The sequence below is a fragment of the Vanacampus margaritifer genome, chromosome 6 (genome assembly GCF_051991255.1).
Source record: "Vanacampus margaritifer isolate UIUO_Vmar chromosome 6, RoL_Vmar_1.0, whole genome shotgun sequence".
NCBI classification, from domain to species: Eukaryota; Metazoa; Chordata; class Actinopteri; order Syngnathiformes; family Syngnathidae; genus Vanacampus; species Vanacampus margaritifer.
This window is the reverse complement of record NC_135437.1, coordinates 17,696,824-17,712,943: the sequence shown is the minus strand read 5'-3', so window position 1 is coordinate 17,712,943 and position 16,120 is coordinate 17,696,824. Positions and strand designations below refer to the sequence as shown.

Genomic DNA, 16,120 nt, shown 5'->3' with positions numbered 1-16,120 from the left:
TATGGCACTTATTGAAATCATTGTCAATTCCTACTTTTAGTTTAGCCAGGATGGAATAATAATTAAGCGCCAGGGTTGCAACTGAAGTTTGAATCTTACCGGCTTGAATTTTACCGGCCTAAATTGCTAACTTAGCATAGCTTACTTTCGACTTGTGGGAACATTCGTGCTAAAAGTTCATGACGCAAATTTTAGGCAAAGACAAATGGGATTTTAAAATAACGAACCGCTTACCAAAATGGTCGTTGTTGTTCAAATACGTTATAGTTCATGTTTAAGGCACCAGCGAACATTAAATTCATGTTCGAAGAACTAGCCTTGGCCGTACCAGCAAAAGACAACCGGCAAAAGGATATAAACTTATCGTTGGGCGTCTTATAATCAGTCCCGGTTAGCTCGCCGTGATCGTATAGTGGTTAGTACTCTGCGTTGTGGCCGCAGCAACCCCGGTTCGAATCCGGGTCACGGCAGTCGGGATTGCTTTTGGTTTTAGTCGTTCGAATAGTTGTCTATTTTATAGACTCAAGATTAATATTTTTGACAAAGCTCTTAATGCTTCGTGGCCGCTGCGTAAAAACATAAATAAATAAAAAATGAAGGGAGCAAATGGGTTTTTGTAATGTAGTGACGTCATCTATCCTGCAGGGGGCAGTGTACCACATAAAATTGTCTTCATGAGTTGACGCGGAGATAAAATATAGAAAACAATATTTAAATTGACATGTCGAACTTAAATTCAACCAGCCATGTTTTAATACCATGAATTAGCATGAGCTAGAAATCTGAATATTGAATGTGGGCTCTTATGCAGCCAGGGTTGGTCGCACCAAAAATGAGCACACTTGTGGAAATCTCTGGAATGGGAGGTAAGCGGGAACCAAATGTGAACATTAAAGTGGAGGAGAAAAACGCTTCACTCTCCGGTTGGTTCACTTTGACGTCAGATTTCTTTGGGGCCCGCCCCCTCGCTCAAGTGGCAGCAGTGAATGTGAATGGAGAGGTTGTGGGGGGGGGGGGGGGGGGGGGGGGGAATCCGACTTCAGACGCACACAGCAGAGCGTCACTGCGTGTGGATGCAGGCATCCTGGGATTGTTCCTACCTTACCACCGCACGACGTAACGCCAACCTGTCGGGACCGCGATGGTGCAAAGCTACGCGACTCGACACGCGGCTGCGGGCCGTTTAGGGGACCCGGGAGTGTGGTCGTTGTGACGTTCACTTGAACGCCGCTGTTTGTGCTGACTTTATTGTTCCCGGCTCAGACGCACAGCGAAGATGTTGAGCCGATTCGTGAGTGGCAGCGTCAGGAATCTCGAGCGGGAATACAGCTGCACCGTCCGGCTGCTGGACGATTCGGAATATACGTGCACCATTCAGGTGAGCCACCTGTCGGGCCATTGTGCGATTGTGTTCGAGCTGAGTGGCATTCTACCTCGCATGCCTCCTCTGCTGCTCTCTGGCGAGAAGCTGACCCCAAGTGTGCTCTCGGTTTTGTCATTTCAGACAACCTAACGCTAATTTCGGGTGATGCGTTTACCCCCCGTGACCCACTATCGTCAAAACACATCAGCTACAGGCAAGATTTACTGTCAGCTCTGAGATGGTGTAGAAAAAAAAGATCTTCTTTGTAGCTCTACAATGTGGGACAGTATCCCCCTGCTGTGTACCCTTGACACTCACACAGATTGTCTGAAGTGAACCCAACAATTTGCCTTTGTAGTTTATGTTAGCGTCAGCTTTTACATTGGCAATTGGCATTTTGGACTAGTGAAATCCCTCAGAGGTGCATAAGCAATACTGTAGAATATACCCTGAGGGACTCCCACTGTAGATCTATTTCTAACAGTGCAGTAACCTACATTTGTACCTTTGACACTTGACTCCTAGTTCGTGTGAGTCTAATGATACGTCTTATGGGATATGCTAGTGTCGGCTTTTATCATGGCTTAAGGCAACGGCAATTGAATTTTGAGGCACAAGATGAGGACAGTATGCCAGTGGCTTGTCACGTGGGACGTGTTTGTAGCTTTCTGATATCTGTTTAAGAGTTTCGAGTACAGCTGTCTGGGTTTCTTCATAACTCTTGGTTCGATAATAACAATAACTTGAATGTATAATTTCGAAGTATACAACAGAACCAGTTTAATGCACCCCACAAACATCACTGTACTGTACTTTTTGGGAATGCATTGTATTAATTGTCTCTCTGGTGTATACAATGCATGTACTGTTTTGAAGCTGTAAAATGTCCTACTGGGTATGTTTTTGTACCCTGTTACATTATTGTCAGTTTTGATCATGACAATAACTGGAAAGTGCTTTTGACCACACCAGTTATCTAAACCCTCTATAACAATGGGGTGGTACCCTCAAAAGTATTGTTTTGTTGACTTGACACTTTTTTTTTTTTATCCAGGTGAGGCAATTGAGAACAGATCACAAAAAAATATGTATATATATTCATTGAATAAAAGGTACAGAACTGGCTAAAATGTGTAATGATGATGTACAGTGTACAATATTATCTTTGCAATCAATCATTTTCGTACAAACGTCCATGATGCGTTTTATTACTTGTTGTCGAATGTTCTAGTCATTCAGGGCAGAAAATTGAAAATAAAATCCATCCCAAAAGTAGTGCGGACAAAGAGGTTAGTAAAACTGTATGGTATGCGCGGTGAGCAGAGGGCGGAAATAGGATAGGGTCTTGAATGTTTTATAGATACAGTAAACACGGACCAGTGAATTTGCCTGTGCGAGTGAAGAAGATGCTCATACCTTTTTGGACGATGAAATGGCCTGTGGGGTACAAGTACAGAACGTACACTGAGGGAATTCTATCATTGACCTATTTCTGACAGTTTAGTATCCTACCTTTGTACACTTGACTTTTTATTTTGTATTTTTGGGTCCTTGTACTGACAGTTACACTGGTGTCCAATTATTATTATTATTATTATTATTATTATTATTATTATTATTATTATTATTATTATTATTATTATTATTATAACAGTAGCCTTGTATCACTTTTATTATCTTGCAAAACCTCAATACCATTAGGGCTACAATAAGTTGTCACAGTGCTGCCTATTTTGGAAACATGCCTGGGTTTTCTGACCATGGGAAATGTACCAACGTTTAACACCTGGTGTCCAAAAGTGATGGTACTTGTGGTGTAGATTGTCCATTAAAAGGCAGAAGAAAAAAAGATTAGAAACAGCTCAGCTAACATGATGCTCAAGGTATTCTTTTGTCTGTTACGGCTGATTCTGACGTAGACGGGATCGTTAATAATACATACAAGGTATTCCATTTCCATATCCATAGCATTCCCCTCAATGTGATGAATAAGCTACTTTAATTTAAGTCACACACCTGTAAAGAGAATAAGAGGACTGCTGGCAACGCCTTTTTGTAGCTACTGCCCATCCAAAAATCACACTTTTTTTGTTCAGACTCGCATTCTCCCGAGTAGGTGAAAAAGAAGCTGTCACATCAACTACAAAACAATTTCTTCCTCTCGGTGGATGCTGCAGTTAAGGATTAAAAGAGGTGTAAAAAGACATCCCCAGAGACTTTGCTGACTAGACACATTAAAGCATTGCCAAGACAACATTAACCTGCCTTGTAGAACAATGAAACATTCATAAGACCTTCCAGATTCTTGCTACTTTGATATCCATTGTCATCAACAGGCTCCTTTTTTTTTGTCCCATGAGAAGGTGCGAAACAGATACTGTAAGATGGTGGCTGGGGCGTCGGTGTTGTGAGCAGACCTGTTTTTGTGCACTGCCAGAGACGGACACTGAGGCCAGCAGGTGTTCTTTCTGTTTGCAGCAGAGTCGCGTGGTCAGGCCGGCTGACGTCAACGTGCATTAAGAAAGGATGGGAGTGGAGTGAAAGAGGAGAAAGCTCTTGCTGGGGCTCTTCAGCTCAAAGCGGCTGCTAAGTGAAGGGCTGTGTTCAAAACTGAAGTTTTCCACCTAGGATATCTCAAGAGGCTATTTCCAAGCGAAGGCCTTTTCGCTTGTGTCTTCCGTGTCTTTTGAACTATTTTGGTCATATACTCACTGACTATGACATGAGGTGCGCCAGCAGTTGAATAGCCTCCAATACAAACATTTGCAGAGATACAGTAATGCTAATCAATTGTAATGAACACTCTCAGAGTGGTATTGATTTTACAATATGAAATACTATTGGATACTATAACATCAAAATTAACAGGTTTACCATTAACCCATTCACTGCCATTGACGACTATAGACGTCAAAAGTTCATGTGAATTATTTCTATTAGTTTAACAATTTTTCATTTCATTGTATTTTTTATGAAAACCTGTTTTTTTATTGTACATTAATAACAGATATAAAATTATCATGTGATTAATTACGATTAAACGCCCCTTATTTTTATTTTATTTTATTTTATTTTTTAAATTAGGCCCGTCAGGCGATTCATTTTTTACATTGTAATTAATCACATGACTTCACTAGTTAACTAACGATTAATCACAAATTTGATATCTGTTCTAAAATTACAAAAAAAAATTCTAGGTTTTCATACTCTGGTTAGCAAAAGTGGATTTTTTTTAAAACTAATAGAAATAGTTCAAATAAATTTTTGATGTCTATAGCCGTCAATGACAGTGAATGAGTTAAGTGATATAGGAAAACAATTAGGTCACAATACGTTTTTCAACGTCTGATCATGTTTCATTGAGATGCACACTCTCACTGATCTGATGCCCCACATTCAGTTATACGTTCGTCTCCTCCGTGCAAACTGCTATCACCTTATAAACATAACAATCTTCCACAGAAAATGAAAGCACAGAAAGCACTGTAGGCGTCAAAAGGCATTTAAAAGAAGCAGCTATTGTGCAATAATTAAATTTAGCTAATCAACACAAAAATCTTCTTTTAAACACAGTATTCTGATTAATATTGTGTTTGTTAGCAATATGTAGCAAAATCCACAGTTTTCTATCCATTTCAAGGGGCAGCCATTTTGCCACTTGCTTTTGACTGAAAATGACGTCACAGTTGCTCTGGGCTCAGGTAACAACCAATCACAGCTCAGCTTCAGAAAACAGGAGAGCCATGATTGGTCGTTACCTGAACCTTGATCAACTGTGATGTTTTTTTGGCCTCCCCCTGAAATGGATACAAATTGGTGGATTTTGCTACTTAACTCATATTCCATAAACACAATATTAATCAGAATGTCGCGTTTAGACATACAACAAATCATTGTAATTTGTAAAGAACAACAAGAACAACGTCACCTTTAATGAAAGGCAAAAGTGAGATCTCATCATTCCACAAATCCTTTAGTTGCAGCTGTCATCCGGATGCAGCTTGACAGATGAGCCCGGAACCTTATTTTTGTCCTTAGGCCTCTTCTACTGTGATTTTAATGCAGTGTTACAGCATGGAGTCAGATTGAGACTTTTTGTTAGGTCAGAAATACATGAAAATGACATTTAGATGCTCCTGTGCAAAACGCAGAGCTCCAATATTATAGTGTAGCGCCGTGTGTTTCTTCTGTAGTTAATCCCAAGTTTGCCAATAATTGTTCTAGCGACATCTCACAGTTGGTATCCAATGGCAAGCCTCAAAAGGGTTTTACTGTTGGTCTTAAAGCGTCTGTGCCTGCACTAGAACAGTTCAAACCCTTTTCTGAAATTGGTGTGGGAAGAAGATTCACAAAGAAAGTGGGAAAGGCGGTCGCCACAGACACGGGATAAAATCTTTGAGAGGATTGGTTGACTTTGGAGAGGCCTTTCTATACACAGTCTCTGAATCTTGCTGGCAGTTTACTTGTTCTCACCCCCCCACCCCCCCCATTTGAAATGTTTCTCCAGTTACTTATACTGTAGAAGTGTGATAACAAAACACATACATTTTTGCTTCTCACACAATTTTTAGGCTTAAGAAAGCCACTGGGCATTATTTGGTGACGGTTCTGATTAATTCCAGATTTAATGAATGGCTGTCTGCTGTGTTCCGGCCCACTCTAATCAAGAGTTAATTATAGTTTACACACAATGAACCCTGTGATTGACCATGTTTTCCTAACACGTTTTATTCAAATAAACCACAACCGTCAGAATATTACTAATGTGAAAATGAAACGCTTAAGCAGGGCTGTCACTACTGCGGTGAAGAACAATTTGTGAACTGATAACACAGTCCAACATTTCCTGTAGTCTGCTGCCATCTTGGAGTCTCTCTGTTGAAGTGGTGAGGGATTGGAGCCTGCGTGAATCGAGAAGTGTTTTACTTTGAAGCGCAGTGCCAGCATCTCAACTGTTGCTACGGTGACTCCACAGTTACCCAAACTCAATGTAAGATTGCTCACTGGTCAGGATTGCCCTCCAAGAGTTCTGACAAATGGCCTGTTAGCTCTCACAGAAAATGTAACACTATTTTCCATTGAAATCAGTTACATTTGGAATAATATGCTCCAGAGTTCAAACTCTTAGCATCATTAAACCTTTATTTAAACTGTACGTTTAATGATTTAAATAACAAGTAAGATTATTAATTGTCATACAAGTTTTAGCAGAGGTGTTTAAAGGGGAAGTCAAGATACAAGACAATAATATGTTATATGTGACCTGACCTCCCTAGTCTAAACATGACATTACATTTATTGAATATGAGTTATGCAGCAAAATCCAGCCGTTTTCATCCATCTCAGTGGGCGGCCATTTTGCCACTTGCTGTCGACTGAAGGTGACATCACAGTTGCTCAGGGCTCAGGCAACAACCAATCGCAGCGTGGCTGTTTTCTGAAGCTGAGCTGCGATTGTTTGTTACCTGAGACCTGAGCAACTGTGATGTCATCTTCTATCGACAGCAAGTGTCAAAATGGCCGCCTTCTGATATAGATAAAAACAGCTGTATTTTGCTGCTTAACTTTTATTCCACTAATGCACTAAAGACATTTTTTGGGGGTTGACTTCCCCTCTAAGGCCCCACCCCCCCAAAAAAAATCTCCTCAAAATACGATTTAGGCCATTATTTTAGGAGGGTGACAATATCACATTTGATTCAAAACCCTTCCTCATTGTCACTAAGTCCCATACCATGATTACTACTAGAATGATTGTCAGGTTTGTAAAGAACGTGTTAGTTCAGCTGCTACGCTGTTGCTATGCTTCATAGCATGAATGAGTCAAATGTGTGACAATGGTGAATGTTTTATGACCTCGGGAGAACGTCATTTGCATTTAGCAGCATCGCGATTGGCTGAACCCGTGGCACATGGTTCGTTGCAATTAAGCATTACATCACTGTTGCGTCTAGCCGAGCTTGGCTGAGAAGCTCTGACACGCAGCCCACGCCAATCTTTTTTGTTTTTTGACAGTTTGCGACAGTATGTGGGATTAGCCGCTTGCAGTTGCATGTCTTTTTGATAAAATAGTTTTTTTGCAAGATGTCAAGGTTGGCCCACAATCCTCACCATTGTGTTTCTGTGCTATCCCTCAAATAGCTTTGATATTTCAATGGGATAAATTGGGAATAACAATTAGCATCTAGCAACACAGATTCAGTAGGAAAGTAACAGATTAATGGCATTTCCATTCATTCATATGGAGAAAGATGATTTTAGTTGTGAGCATTGTCAAAGAACAAATTAAGGTCTTATCTCAAGGCACCACTGTACAAGCAATAATATAAAAAAAAAAAAACACTCACATTTTCTGTTATATGTTCTATTGAAGGCATTCTGGGTTCTCTCTCTAATGTCATCAGCGCCTTTGTAGTTAGAATAAGTGGTCTTCTCCTATTCCCTAGTGTCTCTTTGAGAATGGAAAACAGGGACGCAGCCTGTCAGTCTGCTGAGTCCCCCATTGTGTTGTGTTGTCTGGAACAGAAATGGGCCTTGGTTTATGTTCCGCCGGCAAGCCTGATTATTAAGCCTCCCAAACAGAGTAACGTCTCTGTGGTAGCTATTCTACTAATGAGGGTCTTGATCTTTACAAGACCTGGCTTTTGGGCTATGGCCAATAAAAACAAAAAACATAGCACGCTTATCAGGAAATTCAGTGCACTTCCGATCATTTGTCATTTGGAAAAGAGTGCAAAACTTAATTCCCGTATAAAATATTAAAATAACTTTATTACATGTTTAGTCATACCCCAATCTACAATGCTGACAGAAAATAATGGATTTAAACAAAAAGAATGATAATATTGTCATTCATTATTGAGCAAAAGTTGTTGATTTAAGAAAAACTCAGATTTCATGGGTGCGAAAGTATGTTAACCTCTCACTTAATCAGACATTGCACCTCCTTTTGCAATGATAACTTCATCCAAACACTTTCTTTAGTGATTTATCAGTCTTTCGCATCTACTTTGGGGGAATTTTTACCACTCTTCCTTGCAAAATGCATCCAGTTGAGAGAGGTTGGATGGGCGTTGTGACGTGGTGGAGGTACTCGTAGATTTAGCTAAGCTTCCCACAACTAATATCTCAGGCTACTTGAGACTGAATCAACAGCAGCGACGTAGTCTGAGAGCGGTATATACTAGATTCATTCAAAAATACAGTCCTGAATTCAACTTTAATGTAAGTTTCTTCTCGTTTGTCCCTGAAATGTTTTTTTGTTTTTTTTTACCCCCCCCCCCCCTTTTTGTCCTCCTGTTATTTCATCCTGTCATCCCGACCTCATCTGCGCCACGGGTTACCTCCATCACACTCAGCCTGTATCATCCCGTGGTTCTGCCTCACTGCAGGGTGTTTGGAGCTAATGATTCTAGCCCCGCCTTCTCGCAGCCCTCTTTTCTTTTCATCCGTAAGCTGTTGTCTCTTCTGTATGCTTTGTGGGCTCTTCCTCCTGTTGGGTTTTCAAGTATGGCCTCTTCCTATTCACAGACACAGATTAGTTTGTGTACCTTCCTTCTATACTTGGCCTTGGACACATACATTTGATAGTGGTATATAAGTCTGTATGGATGAAACATGATTGCCATCTGTGTTGACTAGCCTCTGAGAGGACATCCTTTCATGATCCAATTTTACAAGCAGCTCTCTCAGTAACTAATTAGTAAGACACCATTGGCAACTTTCTCCATCTTAACATTGAAAGTGTACTGGAGAAACTTTAGCTGGCTAATATGAGCATTATATTAAACTGTTAAGCAATCAGTCAATAAAGCCCTTCTAGGCAAGCTGTTGACCTCTCACGCCATCCTAGCACAAAGGGATAGACAAACCCTCCTTGGTTAGCTTAGCGCTAGCTAGTACGACAACAAAGATGGATGACAGGGATGGATTTAAAACTTTACCAAAAACGAAAAATCTCCCTTGTTCTGCTGTTGGCCAGTGATAGCGAGGGATCTGGAGGCTAAAGTAAGTTATTTCAAACTAAAAATGAAAATCTTTCCGTAGGTTGACGCGGCTACGTCAGCCGCTTACAGTCTTGGTACACTATGATAATTCATATACCTGGAGAAATGTCTAGTCTTCTTTCACATTAAGCATACTTTACAATTAAATAATAATACTAGAAACATTCCCACGGAAATTTTGAATGGGACTGCTGAGTCTTGCAAGGTGGAAAGACGCATCTAGTACTTGTGTCATGTTTATTTCTAGTCATGTTTAGTTCCTGTCACGTTTAGCTTCTGTTTTCCTTGTGTGTTCCCCTTGTCTTGTCATTTCCTGTTTTAGTTTGAAAATTGACTCCTCTCGTTTCTGGTCACTTGCCCTTCCTCGTGTGGTGTGTGTGTCAACCCTGCCTCCTGATTGTTTCCACCTGTGTCCCCATTACCCTCATGTGTCATCCAATCAGTGCCCTCAGCCAGGTGTGTCTTGTTATGTCATTAGTGTTGGTCTATTTAGTCGGCTGTCTCCCCCCTGTCTGGGTCGGTTCATTGTTGCTGTTGTTGTAAGTCTTTCTCCACGTCACGCTTTTTTGCCTTGTCAGGAACCATGTCATGCTGTTAGATTTGCCTAAGTTGTTTAGCCATGTTTAGATTCATGTTTTGTTAGTTCAATTAATTTTGTACTTTGAAGATAGCTTTTTTGATTAGAAATTAAAACCTTTTTTCTTGGACTACACCTCGGCCTCCTTGCTCTGCCTTCCCGCATCTGGGTCCTAAAGCCCCACCTTACTGACAACTTGTAGCAATAGTAGTAGTAGTAGTAGTATAGTAGTAAGCAAGTACTTGTAGTAGTAGTAGTAGTACTTGTAGTTGTAGTAATTTTAGTAGTAGTCAAATGGCCAAGATGGCCGCCGACCCAGGTGGGCGTAATATAAGTGAATATGAAATAAGATATATTTTTTCCAGAGCAAGGGGTGTGGGGAAAAAAGGAGTCACCAGTTTATTTATTTATAATAACACAATTACACAATTAATTTTATTTAGCATCTGAAATTCTGTCTGCACTATTTAGCCCTTTATTGGTATTTTGTCACCCAAGTACCGAATTAAGTGGCTGACACAACTCTCTATTACATTGCATCAATATCAAACTCATTCTAGTACATGCTACCGCCTATGAACCCAACAGGCAGAGTATTTATTCCTCATTTATGTGGTGTTAATCAGTGCAAGTTGGCACTTTTTCAGCATTGTATTCAAAGTGGATTACAGTACATGGGTCATTTTGAGAAAAGAAAAAAAAGCCCTTTCGCACTCACACAGATGAAATGTGCAAGTACAATATTGACACAATCCTCTTACCTTGGTTGCACCCGGGCGCCTGTAAAAAGAGACACACTGAGAATAGAAGTTGTGTTAATTCTCAGTGGAGCTCACTCATGCTCTTCCACGTCTTTTTATCTCGCTGCTAAAAAGATGCACTTTTAGTCAGGTGTGCGGGGGCTCATTGGGAGGATAGTGGAGGAGATTTCTTATTTTATGAGGATCTTTATTTCTATGCACGTGTGTCTGCGGGGGTATCGGATCCATCAGTCAATGCTTTGTTCCAATCTACAATCAAATGAAAGCATGCCTTGGCTCTTTTTGTTCCATGTGTTTCCTGGCTTGCAGAACATTGGCAGCTAGTCATGCATAGAAGCATTCTCCTTTCCCTTTGTGCATGTGTGTGTTTGTGTGTGTCAGCGCGGCCGTCAGAAGCGATGAATGTCTGTGAGGAGCAAATAGATGGACACGCGGGTAAACAAAGCAAAGGTAGCCAGGCACCACAGGTTTGACTACACAAATCTTTCTTTACTCCCACTTAGGAGGTTGTATTTTTGTTTGTTTGTGATGGATTTTTTAAGAGTTGCATGTTTGGAGTTTCACCAAAACGTTATGGAAAAATTATACGACTTAATACGTCAAATAAATCTTTAATTCAAACCATCACTAAGCGTGACGTCACACGAAGTGTCCTATGCGATTTCAGCACAGTGAATAAATAATTCTTTTAAATAAAGAAAAGTAAAGTAGGGTAAAAAATCCTTTAGTTTGACTGATATGAGTATTTTAATTATTGACAATTTTTGTCCTTTAAATTGTAAAACAAAATTCTAAAAAACAAAACAAAAAGAATATACTTAAGTAGGGGTGTCAAAATGAGTGCGTTAATATTGAGTTAATTTGAAGTTCCTTTAACGCCACAATTTTTTTTTTTAACACTCGATTAACGCCCGTGCCTTGCACTGTGCTGTCATTAATGTCTGACATTAAACACTTATGCCATCTACTGGCAGAAAAATGACCTCAACACAAATCAATGTGTCTCTTTTTCTTCTTCTTTTTTCTTTTTTTTTTTTTACAGTACATCTTTTTAACTGTCTTTGCCACTGAGACCGTCTTTACCATTAATGCCATTGTTGAGATCCTCATTATGTTGCAATACACAAGAGGGATCTGTGAGCTGAAGTGCTAGGATAAGGCGGCCGGCCATCTTGCATTCAAAGCAGACAGCAAATAAATGGTGTTATTTCTGCGAGATGTACAGATTTGTGAAAGTGTCGTAACTATCCCACGTCTTCACCGTTATTACGTTTGCATAAAGACATGAGTGTAATGGGTTCCATGAGCAGTTAGGATCATTTTTTGCACTTGTATCGGAGTTTGAAGGGCAACATGTAATTTGTGCAACCCACAGGATTTTTATGGTGTCGATGATGATGACACCTGCTATTTCCTGCACGCATCGCTGCCATTCCACAATGTCTGTAAATGTACCAGGGGACTATTTCCAGAGATCTCTCACTGCGAAATCAAACAAGAAAGCGTAGCATGTAAATGGTGAACAAGAGCGTTGGCGTTTGCCGGCAAATGGGTTTCCAGGCCAAGCGTTGACATGGGCTTAGAGTTCAGCAGCTGTGCATATTATGATCAGTGTGCATGTGCATGCCTCCCTGGAGCGTCTTCGATACAACCCGGGGTTCATTTTACAAAGCATGTTCAACAAACACCGAGACTAACCCTGAACAGTTGACATGCCCTCAGATAGGGGAAACTGTGTTTTCAGTTCCAGGACTGAGTAGTTCCACCTGGCGTTGCCACTACACTAAAAAGTCCACATCAATCTTTCCTTTCTTTTCTTTGGTCCTTCCTCGGGTCTCCTGACGGCCTCGCGACTCTGGCTGGAAGTGTTCGGTTTAGGTGAACGGTATGGGATTTTTTAATAGGTTTTAGGTGAACTAATGAATACACGCACACACGCACATACACATACTCACCCACATACAAAAAAAAAGAAGAGAGCAATGATGATGACATGTCAAATCAGTAAAATTACAGAATGAACAATACTGAGCTCTCCAGAAAAAATAAAAATAAAAAATCCACATCAATGGAGCCCCGATTCGTCAAGTCACCATGGCAACGGGGAAGTGCAGTGCGCGGCGCCGCCCTCTGATGCCGCGTTTTTTTTTTTTTTTTACCCCTCTCAACTGAAAATCTCAATGCGATCGATCATATGGTGAATTTGAAAATGTCTTTAGAAAAAAAGTGCAATACCGCAGCGGCTCCCCATAGAGGAAGGCGACGTAAAAAACAACGTTGCTGCTCGGGTGTCGGGTCAATGCGTAAATTTAAATGTAGTCCTTTGCAATCACAATACTATTACAGGGGGAACCTGTTGAATGGTAACTCACTAACTCAGTTCATTTAGGTGCAATCTGCAGGGGGAGAAGCGCACTTGAATTAAGATGAAACATAAAAACGATATTCAAACGGTTATAAGAAAATAAACAAAATGTAAGGACTTATTAAGTTGTGTATGTAGGTGATGGATTGTGATCTGAAATGGTATCGCTCAAAAAGATAACTGTACGGAAATGCCAGCATATCTCAATCAAATCTCACGACGAATATTTAATATGCGCATCTCAGGATCGCGCAGTGCATTGTGGGTGGGGGGGGGGGGGCGTTACCCTGCTACCAAACAATTGTCAAGACTGATGGAAAGCCATGGAGACAGTATTCATTAGTTCACCTAAAACCTATTAAAAAAAAAACCATACCGTTCACCTAAACCGAACACTTCCAGCCAGAGTCGTGAGGCCATCAGGAGACCCGAGGAAGGACCAAAGCAAACAAAGGAAAGCGAAATCCAGCACCTACCAGAGAGACAGACGATTTCAACTGCTTGAAAGTTGATGATTTAAAGCGTTTTTGTTGTCGCCGTGGATTGCCCGTTACGAGGACTGCGTTCGGCAACAGACAGAAACGGAAAGACGAATGGCTGCCCTTGGATATAATGCGTCGTTCCAAAAACTACCATTGTGGACAAAGGAGGAAGAGAGAGATGCTGTGAAAAATGACTACATGTCATCGTGGACTTTATGAATGAGGAAATGTAGCTGAAAGGCGGGGATAGAGAAAACCTCGAGGTTCATTGTGAAAAACCTGCTACCGGCCAAGTTTGGTTCATGGAACATGTTACTACGGTAACTGACCGAGCGCTTAAATGACCTCTCTTTATGTTTCCCACATTTCAGGGTTTCTTGACCCAGAGTTCTCACTAATCCTGCTTTGTGAAATAGACCCCTGCTCTTGTGTTATGTAAACAAAAAGGAGAGAAAATCGGTGTTATATCAATCGTTATTACATCTTAAGTGAAGGAAAAATAACGACCACGCTGTTGTTTCTGCTTTCTGGAGTAATATTTGTGGCATATTTTTTTTAATAAAGTGTATTTGTGTGTAGCTTGCCCATACCAATGAAAATCAAAAGATATTGCCCGCCGACCTCTGGAAATGAGACTCTCTTTTGTTTTGGTTGAGCACGCACACACACGCACACACAGAGGTGCACCATATGGCAGTGGGATTGCAATCCAGAGGGGATTGTTTTAAGCAGTGATGATTCCTTCTCACTAAATTGTGTTTATTGAGCTGGCGAGCTGGCCCCTTTTTGCTGCGGGTTATGAGACAGGTGCCACTGTATTGTATGCAGCGCCTTTCACCATGTCCATTGACTAAATCATTTGGAAGGGATGGCTGATTGTTTGATTGCTTGCCCCTGGCCTTTATGGCTACCAACGCAGTAATAAAGACATTCATCTTTTTTGGCCATATTAAATATGTCTTGACTTTGAGGCGGGCCGGTGGTCGAGTGGTTATGACATTTGCCTCACAGTTCTGAGGTTGGTGATTTGAATCTGAGTTTATATTAACGCAATGACCAAAAATTTTTAACAAAGACATTTGTTTCTGCTGTAGTATAGCGCCAACTACTGTCGAGGAGGACTTATTCAATGTAAAAATTTTTTTATTTTTTTTGGCTGTATATATGGGCTGCTGGAAGAAAATATTAATCATGATTACTTTAATAATAATTGCGATCACAATTCGGACAATCATTTTTTTTGGGGGGGGGGGGGGCGTTCGGGTAAAATAAAAACAAGAAAATGTTTAAAAATGTAAAAAAATATTAAGACAATAACATTTCTTTGAAACACTAAAGTTATGCACATCCCTTTTGGACCAAACCAGATTTATTAAATTAGACATTTTAAAATAAAAAAAGGTACTAATATTTAAATTTAAACAATTCAAAATTAGTAACCAGGAGGGATCCTGTGGGTTGCTGGGATGCTGATGATACACATCTGGGATTATTATTATTTTTTTATTGAACAAAGCTATTTTTAATCCTCATCCTTCCTCAAGGCCAGAACAAAAAAATGATCACACTACTAGAAGAGTAGTCGTAGACATCTCTGCCCACATGCTGCCTCGAGCACAATGCAACTATTGTATTAGCTAATCTGTAGGCGCTAACCCTCTAGATAATAAACAATTGCGTGGATATGTTGTATAATTTTACAATGAAAACTCCAAGGTTGTATTCTCGGTCAACATGAGAGTTGATGTTTCCTATCAGGGTTGGTTCACATTCACACAGCTGCTAACAGACAAGCACTTATGAAGCCGATTGTGCTGAATATTGCCAATACATACTCAATTATATTTTACATAGCAAAATATCCATGTTACTCCAGAAACGTCTGACCTGAGGTGTATTTTCCCAAGTTCTCCTTTTCTCACATCTATATGAGAAAAGATCATCATGCAGTTTGATGTCTTATTTTATTATGTTGAATTGTCAAACATGTCAATTTATTAAGGATCATCATATTTACATGATGTTTTCACAAAAGGGGCAGGAAGAACTTATTTAAACATTATCTTTATTTAAACAAAAATGCTATGAAAGTTGAGCTTCCAGCAAGGGAAAATGCAAAAAGTGCAACTTGTTTTAAATAACCAAATTTTTCTATAAGTGAAGGGGGAAAAGTCTATTACAATTTGATTTAGGTTTAAGGCATAGTATCTGTAGGCAGGAATGGAAATAAAAATAATCTGTTGTGGTTTACAGCCATTTCCATCATAAATAGATGTAAATGTAAAAATAAAAAGAAGATATAACAACATATGTCAATAAAGCTTTGATGAGTAAGCGAAGAGGACAACTACTGCTCGGAAGACAAGTCACCTCGTATGAAATCTTTATGAATTTTAATTTTAAAAATAAAATGAACAGTTGTTACATTAAATGTAATCACCCTTAACTTTGAGTCATGTTGCAGCAATGTGAGTCTATTTAGCTTTTTCTTAGCTTTGCGTCGGATGCACATTTTGACCATAGCCTACACTTTTTCTTTTTTTTTCTTCTTTTTTTTTATAATTAA

The 16,120-nt window shown here is 40.0% G+C and overlaps 1 protein-coding gene and 1 non-coding gene across 3 annotated transcripts in view; both read left to right on the top strand.

Moving 5' to 3' along the window:
• Window positions 1-398: 398 nt before the first annotated feature.
• On the top strand, window positions 399-470 carry trnah-gug (transfer RNA histidin (anticodon GUG)). Its single transcript has one exon. It is a non-coding gene; the product is annotated as a tRNA-His (tRNA).
• Window positions 471-1,040: 570 nt separating this feature from the next.
• frmd5a (FERM domain containing 5a) overlaps window positions 1,041-16,120 on the top strand; it is a 66,351-nt gene continuing 51,271 nt past the window's right edge. For both annotated transcript variants that reach the window (XM_077568302.1, XM_077568301.1), the window contains exon 1: window positions 1,041-1,378. In XM_077568302.1, the coding sequence (XP_077424428.1) occupies window positions 1,277-1,378 (102 nt within the window). In that variant the 5' untranslated portion in view covers window positions 1,041-1,276. The remainder of the gene's footprint in view (window positions 1,379-16,120) is intronic.